The following is an 8,479-nucleotide window of genomic DNA, read 5'->3' as shown; positions in this document are numbered from 1 at the left end:
GGCTCGGCGGGGCTAATACTGTGGGCCGCCGAGCGGGGACGGGGCCCTGGAGGACCGGTGGGGGCGGGGGGGGGGGGGATTGGGCTAGCAGCAAGCTGACGGGGTAGCCGGGGGGGGGGGGGGGCGGGGAGAGGGGCTCCTAGGGGTGAGCGTCCCCATCACAGGCTGGCCTGCCTCTCCGGGCGGCTGGCGGGGGGCCCGAGGCGAGGGTACGGACCCGGGCCGGCCATCAGCTGAGCAGGGGCGCGGATCGGTCCTTGGTCACGGTCGGCCTCAGCTGGACGTTAGCGAAGGGGTTTCTGCAGAGAGAGAGAGAAGCGGGGGAAGGGGTCAGAGACCCCTCCGACGGGCCGGCCCCGAGCGCCGCGGGCGCGTCCGTGCGCGAATACACACGCACACGCACACAGAGACGTGGTAGGCCCCTGCAGCCGGCCGGGGGAGGCCGGTGGGGGCCGGGCACGGACACGGCGATGGAACACGGGACCACGGCCACCGTTCCCCCCTCCCCCCCCCCCCCCCCGCCCACCCGAGGCACACGAGAAGCTGACTGAGCCAGAGACGTGACGGACCGAGACGAGGACAGACGGAGTCGGGGGAGCCCGCCCCCTACCCTCCCGGACGCCCCACGGGGGGGGCCCGGGGCCCGGGCGCCTCCGCCGTTACCTGTAGCGGATGCCGCGGGTCCGCTCCTGCCCGTGGCCGGCCCGGGCCGCCAGCGACCCGTCGGGACGGGCACCGCGAGCCCCGAGGGCAGGGGGAGGGACGGGGCCGGGCTTGGCCCGGCCTCGCTCCCGGGGCCCGTTTTCGGGGGAGGTGCGGGCGGGCGGGCCCGGCCGCCCCTCCGCCCGCCGGGCGCCATCACCGCCTCCCAGTGAGCCGGGCCCCGGAGAGCCGACGGGACGCGTCCGCGGGGCGCCGGACGGGCACCGTCCCTCTGCCGGGCGGGTGGCCCCGGCTCGGGACCCCCGGGTCCCCCGCCGCGAAGCGGCCCGGGCCCGAGGCCTGGGTTTCTGGCCCCTACGAGAGGTCACTTACCTCCTCCGGGCCTCGGTTTCCTCACCCGGAGGGCGGGCATCCGCTCCCTCTCCCCCCTCCCCCTCCGGCCCCGTGAGTCTCCGGCAGGCCGGAGACGGTGGCCCACCCCGACCGACCCCCACCCGGCGCCCGCAGGCCGGGCCCCCCGCCCCCGGCCGGGCCCGGGCCCCCAAGGAGCCCCCCGCCCCGCCAAAACCGGAGAGACAGAGTCGCTGCAGAGGAAGAGCCCGGATCACCGGCCCACGGGCTGCCCCCGATCGGCGGCGGGCGCGTCCGAGACAGAGCGAGCGACAGAGAGAGACGGAGAGCCGATCCCGACAACCCGGCCCCCGGGACGGAGAAACGGGAAAGGCTCCCGGACCGTAGGGAGGCGGCGGGGGGGGGAGCAAAGTCCGTCGTTTCTTCCCAGACCCCGAAAAAGGAGGGGGTCTCCCTTACGCCAGTGATTTTGAGGTAGAAAGCAGTGGAGTGTAGGAGGGGAGGGGGAGAACCACGGCCGGGCGAAGGGGGCCCCGGCTCCGGACGGACCCCCCGGGCGCCGGCGGCGTCCCTTCCCGGCCGTCCCCGCGTCCGTCCGGAGCCGGGGGGAGCGTGGGGGCGGGAGAAGGAGCGGACGGGGGCCGGAGGCGCCCGGGAGCCAGACAACTTACTAACTAGTCGGGAGGGTAACTCAGAACCTGGCCACTTCAACATCCGCACTGCAACGAGAACAAAACGTAGTCGGTACGCGAGAGGAGCCGAGAGGGGTCGGCGCCCACGCCGGCCGGGGAAAGGGGGCCGGCGGGGCCGGGGGGCTCCGCTCAATCGGGGAGGGCGGGACGGGGGCCGAGGCCTCTCCCCGAGGCGGGACCCGGAGCCGCGCCAGACCTCCCCGCCTCGGAGGGCGAAGCGACGGCCCGTTCCGGGAGAACCGATGTCTCGAAAACGAGCGTGGGCCGGTAAATACGTCACGCTATCTGCAAGCCCGCATCATCCACCCCGGACGTTCCGTCGCCGCGCGGACACCCGCCCCGGAACCGCGTCGGTGCAGCGGGAAGGGAGGCGGGAGAGGAGGAGGGGGAGAGGGAGGGGAAGATAAAAATCCGAACCAACGGGCCGCCGGGCCCGAGCCGGCCTCCCCGCTCCGGCCGCCGACGCGGGCGTGGAGACCGAGGGAGGTCCGGAAAAAAGAACCCCGACGACCAAAACGAGAGCAGAAATCTAGCCGTCACCCAAACCTGACTCAATGCAATAAATAAAACTTTTATTCGAACAGTTAACTCCAGTACAGGGCACACTTTTCTTCTGCTTACCAAAAAGGAAACGGAAAAAAAAAAATTTGAAAGAAAAAAAACCAAAGACAGTTTCTAAGCTTTCCAACGCTCTGCAAGAGGGGTCGGGGGGGGGGGGGGGCACGTCTGTGTACGTCTGGGGTCGAGGAGACCGCCGTCCTGGCTTCGACAGAAAATGAGGAAAGCGCTTTTCCTCTCTCTCGGCCTCTAGATCTCCGGCCACGCCCCGGTCGGTAGGTGCGCACGCGCGAGTGTCTGTGCGTCTGCAGGTGTGTGCACGGGGTGGGGGGGAGAGAGGTTTTGGAAATCACACGGAGGGAAGAAAAGAAGCTCCTGGGGCGGGGCGGGGGGGTGGTGAGGAGGGGCTCCCGGAGTGGACGGAAGAAGTCCGATTCCACCGGGGCTTGTTTCTGAAGTGACGGGGACCTCGCCCCCGAGGCGGGCGGCGTATAGAAAACGGTTCACCGCGTGTCGGCGGGGAAAGGCGGGTGGTCGGCCTCGCCCGGCTCCGGCCCCGCCGCGGCCCTTCCTCTCGCGGCGCCCCCGTCCCGGGGCGGGCCGGTAGACGGCGGCGGCTACTTACCTGCGAGGCCGGTTTAAAAAGGAGGGGGCCGGGGGGGGAGGAATCGAGGCCCGAAAGGGAGGACTCGCGTCCGTCCCGTGGGGGCTCCCCCCGGCCCCGGCCCCCGGGGCCGTGCTCGAGTGAGGTAAAACAGATACCCTGCTACAAAACGGTGTGTTTATGTACAGCCTGCGGGTGGGGGCGCGTGTGCGTGCGGGCGCGTGTAGGTCGTACGGCCTATGTACATTATAAAACAGCTTCATCGAGAAACCCCCTCCCCCGCCGCCAAGATCCCCAGGGTCCGGCCGAAGGCCACCCCCCGCCGCCCCGGCCCCGCGGGCCCACCGGACGCGAAGCCCGCCCTCTCGGATAGCGACGGTCCGTCCGCGTAGAGGCGTGGGGGGGGGGGGGGGGGGTTGCACGCGGGGAGGCGGGGGGGGGGCTCCCCCCAATCGGGGCGGGGGGGGGGTCCAAACAGTTCCTTTCTCTTCCAACTCCGCGCGCGGCCCGGGCGGAGCTGGGGGGCGGCGGGGGCGCGGGGCGGGCGGTGGCATCCACAGGCACGCGGGGGGGAAGGGGCCGGGGGGCGGCGACAGCGAACCCCGGGGTGGCCCGGGGGAGACGGGCCCGCGGGCCGGGGGGGGGGGGGGGGGGCGGCGAGGCGGCGGGGGCGCGCCCGGAGGCCCGGAAGGTCACCCGCGCCGACAGTCCGAGAGAGAGAGCCCGGCCGGGGGCTGCCGGGCCGGGGGGCCGGGCGGAGCCGTCAGGAGGAAGAGAGGAGGAGGAAGAGGAGGAGGAGGAAGAGGAGGAGGAGGAAGAAGAGGAGGCCCGCAGTCGGAGGCGGCCAGAGAAGCCGAGGGGGAGGGAGGAGCGGCGGAGAGGTCCTCGCGGCGGCGGCGGCCGGCGGCTCTGGGGTCTTCACACCGTGGACACCAGGGTGCCGCTGAGGGGCAGAGAAGCAGAGGGGGGCGGCTGCCAGGCGCGCGGAAGGACGGACGGACGGACGGACGGACCGAGGTGGGGGTCCGGGGCCTGAGAGCCGGGCGGGACCCCGGGCTGGCCGGCCCTGCTCCCCTGGGCTTTGCAAAAGGTCTGTGTTGGGCGGGGGGGTGGGGGGCGGCGCCCCGGCCCCCTGAACCCCGAACCCGCCTCCGCCCGCGCCCCCGGCGTGCGCGGGTGTTGGCGTGAGTGTCGGCGTGAGCGTGCGTGCGTGCCGGGGCGGCGGCGAGATCCAGGAAAGCCTCTTACCTGCTTACGGACCGCGACCCGTAGTCGTCCAGGCCCTGGAAGAGAGGGGAGAAGGCGGGGGCCGCGCTCAGGGGAGGGGTCCCGGGGTCGGGGAGAGGCCGGCCCCCGCGGCCGCCCGGGGGGCTCGGGGAAAGCTCGCGCCGCCTCCCTCTGGCCCCCGTTTCCCGGCCTCCGCCCTAGCGGCCGGTGACGTCCCGCGCCCGGGCCGGGGACGAGGGGGGCGGGGGGGTTCCCAAAAATGTCCTTCCCCCCGGCCCGGCCCCGCAAGACCCCCGGCCTGGGCCCCGAGCCCCGGAGAAAGGCCGGTAGCCGGGGCCGCCCGGGGCTAGTCGGTCGGCCCCTCTGGGCCTCCGTTCCCGGGAAGCAGCTGGTGGGGAGGGCCCGGGCCTAGAATTCAAAAGATCCGGGTTCTAATCCCGCCTCTGCCACTTGCCTGCAGGCTGACCTAAGGCAAGTCAATTCGCTTCTCTGGGCCTTAGTTTACGCGACCGTAAAATGGGGCTCCGATACCCGGTTCCTCCTCCTACTTAAGACCGTGAGCCTCACGTGGGACGGGGACCGCGTCCGACCCGATCGACCTGTATCCTCCCCAGCGCTTAGAACGGTGCCCGGCGCGTAGTAAGCGCTTAACGGGTACGATGATTAAAATGATGATGATGATATCGACGATACCGACGCCGATTAGAGAAGCGGCGCGGCTTAGTGGAAAGAGCCCGGGCTTGGGAGTTAGATGACGTGGGTTCTGATCCCGGCTCCGCCACTCGTCTGCTGTGGGACCTCGGGCAAGTCACTTGACCCCTCTGTGCCTCAGTTCCCTCGTCTGGAAAATGGGGACTAAGACAGTGAGCCCCTCGTGGGACACCCTCATCACCCTGTATCCGCCCCAGCGCTTAAAACGGTGCTTGGCAGAGAGGAGGCGCTTAACAAATTCCGTTACAGTCACTATTACCTATAATGATAACGATATTGAGAAGCGGCGTGGCTTAGTGGAAAGAGCCTAGGCTTGGGAGTCAGAGGTCATGAGTTCGAATCCCAGCTCTGCTACCTGTCAGCTGTGTGACTGTGGGCGAGTCGCTTCACTTCTCTGTGCCTCAGTGACCTCATCCGTCAAATGGGGATTAACTGGGAGCCTCACGTGGGACGACCCGATGACCCTGTATCTCCCCCAGCGCTTAGAACGGTGCTCTGCACAGAGTAAGCGCTTAACAGATACCAACATTATTATTATTATTATTATTGATGATAACGGGTCAGAGCGATGGGAAAGCAAGAAAGCGGTAGGAGCTCTTGGGAGGAAGAGACAGGGGGTCGGGCGGAGAGTCGGGGGGCGGGGCGGGGGGGGGCAGAGGTTGAAAATGGGGGGCAGACGGAGAGGGTGGAAAGGGTGGGGGGGGGAAGAGCTGAGGGGGGTGACCCGTGAAGCTACCCCGGCCCGATGTACCCAACACCCCCCCCCAGCCCCTTCACCACCCTCCCTTCCTCCCCCGGCCACGAGCGGCCCGCCCGACCAACCCGTAATGATAATGATAATAATGTCGGTATCTGTTAAGCGCTTACTATGTGCCGAGCACCGTTCTAAGCGCTGGGGTAGACACAGGGGAATCGGGTTGTCCCACGTGGGGCTCACGGTCTTAATCCCCATTTGACAGATGAGGGAACTGAGGCACCGAGAAGTGACCTGCCCAAAGTCCCACAGCCGGCAAGTGGGCGAGCCGGGATTCGAACCCATGACCTCTGACTCCAAAGCCCGTGCTCTTTCCACCGAGCCACGCCGCTTCTCTCGTACCCGCCCCGGCGCCTCGTACAGCGCCAGGCGCGCAGGAAGCGCTCAACGGACACGAGCGCGGTGACGGCGAGGAGGCCCGGGCAGCGGAGGGGGGCCGGTGGTCACCTGGGAGAAGCCGGGCCCAGCCACGCTGTAGGGTCTCTGCTTGAAGGCGCTGGCGGGCTGGGATGGGAAGGGCCGGGAGGAAGCGCCGTAGTCCGGGGGCGGGAGGGCCGCCTCCTCCTTGTCCAGCAGGTTCCCCGTGCTGCTGCTCTTCCCCTGCTGCAGGCTGTACCCGCCACACAACACAACACAACACACACACAAACACACATAACGTCACCGAGCAAGCCGGCCCGGCCTCCTCCGCCCCGGGGGCCCGGTCTCTGGGGGGCTCCGGGCCGGGAGGCTGGCCCCCGGGGCCGCCTCGGGCCTCGGGGGGGCACGTGGGTGGGAGATTTTCCTACGCTCACCCTCCCCTTGGCTCCTGCTCCTTGAAGAGGGACCGGTGCCCTTCTCGGAGCCCTGCCCGGCTGAAATTCCTCCCCCGACGGGTGGGGTGGCGGAAGAGGAGCCGTGCCCTGCCCTGCTTGCCCGCGCTAGCGGGCCTAGTTCTCAAGCGGAGGGGCGGGGGCAACCCGAGCCTCCATTTTGGGCCTTCTCAAGAGCCCACGTCCTTCGTACGCGGGGATCGCCGGACTCCCGAGCACCCGCGGGGACACCGCCGAGCACGCGGCGGGGACGCCGCCGTGCGCGAGGCCCGCCCGAGACACCGCCGAGCCGCTCCCTCCCGGACCCCCTCCGATCTGGCTTCCGTCCCCTTCGCGCCACAGAGAGCAGCCCTCTCGGAGGTCACCGACGGTCTCCCTCTTGCCAGATCCAACGGCCTCCACTCCGTCCTCATCCTCCTCGACCGCGCGGCCGCCTTCCGCCACCCCCTTCTCCAGGAAACTTTATCCGACCTCGGCTTCTCCGACACCGTCCTCTCCCGATCCTCCTCCTAGCTCTCCGGCCGCTAGTTCTCAGTCTCTTCCGCGGGCTCCTCCTCCGCCTCCCACCCCCCTAACGGTGGGGGTCCCTCAAGGTCCAGGTCTGCGTCCCCGTCTAGTCTCCGTCTACACCCACTCCCTCGGAGGACTCAGTCGCTCCCACGGCTTCGACTACCATCTGTAACGCGGACCATTCCCCAATTCAATCTCCAGCCCCGATCCCTCTCCTTCTCTGCAGTCTCCAAATCCTTCCTTCCTTCGGGACGCCTCTACTTGGACGTCCCGCCGACGCCTGAAACTTAACACGTCCAAAACGGACCATCTCATCCACCCCAAATCCCGTCCTCCCCTCGTCTTTGCCATCGCTGTAGACAATACTGCCACGCTCCCTGTCTCACAAGCCCGTAACCCGCCAGGACACAGGCCGGGACGCAGTTTTCGGGTCCGTCCCCCTCCCCCGGTGGGCTCCCGTGCCAGGGAGGCTGATCCGATGAAGGCCGGGGGGGCTGGGAACGGGACGGACCTTGAATATTGCTCTCACGCCGCCCCCCGGCACACCCCTCCGGCCCCGGACCCTGGGGTCTCGGGACCTCCGGACCGCCGGCTCACCTCATGTGTAGCCTGTCGCTGACGTCGCTGTCCAGGACTCGCGTGTAGGAGAAGGGAAACCAGCCCCTCCTGGAAGATGGGAAACGGCACGTGAGGCGGGGAGGACGGGGATACCGTCGGCCCCCTGCTTCCGGAGGTTCCCGGGAATCCCCTCGCCCACGTCTTCCCCCCGGGCCTGGAACTCAGTCCCCGTCCACGTCGGCCAGGCCGCCGCTCTCTCCTTCTTCCAAGTCTTATTAAAATCCCGTCTCCTCCAAGGGACCTTCCCGACGTAAGCCCTCATTCCCCCTCCTCCCTCTTCCTCGCACGTGGCTGGGTCCCCTTTAAGTACCCGATAGTCCCAGGAAGTGCTCGATAAATACCACTGACTGCCCGATCGAACCTTCTCCCTCCAGCCCTCGGCTCGGCGACACACTGTGTGACGTAAGGCCGGTCACTCGCCCTCTCTGGGCCTCCCCCCACCCAATCTCCTGGAAGTCGCCGCGTTGGCGGCTCCCCCATTCCCGGGGCTGTGGCGGGGCAGGGTGGGGGGGTCGGGGGGACCGGCAGGCCCTGCCGTGGATGCTCACATCTTGGTCTTCTCGCTCTCGCCGTAGTGCCAGCCGTCGCGGGCCTCGGGCACCAGCAGGGTGATGAGGTCGCCCTCCTTGAAGCTGAGCAGGGTGCCGTTGTCCCCCGCGGCGTGAGAGAAGATGGCCTGCACCCGCGTCCGCCCGTTGCGCTCCAGGCCGGCGGCCATAGAGCTGGACCGCGGCAGGGTCTTGTTCTCAGCTGGGGCGGGGAGGGGGACATAGATGGGAGGGAGAGAGACAGAGGCAGAGAGGAGGGAGAGAGACAAGCAGAGAGGGAGAGAAAGATACAGGGCGGGGGAGAGATGGGGCAAAAGGGAAGAGAGAGAGAAGGAGCAGGGGGAGAAAAGGGGATGGGATGGGACGGGGGGAGAGGCAGAGAGAGACGGGACAGGGGAGAGATGGGGGCAGAAGGGAGGAGAGGGAGGCAG

At 68.9% G+C, this 8,479-nt stretch overlaps 1 protein-coding gene across 3 annotated transcripts in view; it reads right to left on the bottom strand.

Moving 5' to 3' along the window:
- Nucleotides 1-113: 113 nt before the first annotated feature.
- Nucleotides 114-8,479, bottom strand: part of BAIAP2 (BAR/IMD domain containing adaptor protein 2) — a 55,807-nt gene continuing 47,441 nt past the window's right edge. Inside the window, exons 10-15 of one of the 3 annotated variants that reach the window (XM_029056893.2) lie at nt 8,049-8,250; nt 7,480-7,548; nt 6,008-6,170; nt 4,117-4,151; nt 1,686-1,733; nt 115-299 (exon numbers count right to left, since the gene is read on the bottom strand). In XM_029056893.2, the coding sequence (XP_028912726.1) occupies nt 1,706-1,733; nt 4,117-4,151; nt 6,008-6,170; nt 7,480-7,548; nt 8,049-8,250 (497 nt within the window). In that variant the 3' untranslated portion in view covers nt 115-299; nt 1,686-1,705. Of the gene's footprint in view, nt 300-1,685; nt 1,734-3,520; nt 3,812-4,116; nt 4,152-6,007; nt 6,171-7,479; nt 7,549-8,048; nt 8,251-8,479 lie in introns of those variants that run through there. The other 2 variants (XM_029056892.2, XM_029056894.2) reach the window with 2 other exon arrangements.

This window comes from Ornithorhynchus anatinus, unplaced genomic scaffold, assembly GCF_004115215.2.
Source record: "Ornithorhynchus anatinus isolate Pmale09 unplaced genomic scaffold, mOrnAna1.pri.v4 scaffold_264_arrow_ctg1, whole genome shotgun sequence".
NCBI lineage: Eukaryota > Metazoa > Chordata > Mammalia > Monotremata > Ornithorhynchidae > Ornithorhynchus > Ornithorhynchus anatinus.
The sequence above is the reverse complement of the archived record's forward strand: the minus strand, read 5'-3'. Positions and strand labels throughout refer to the sequence as shown.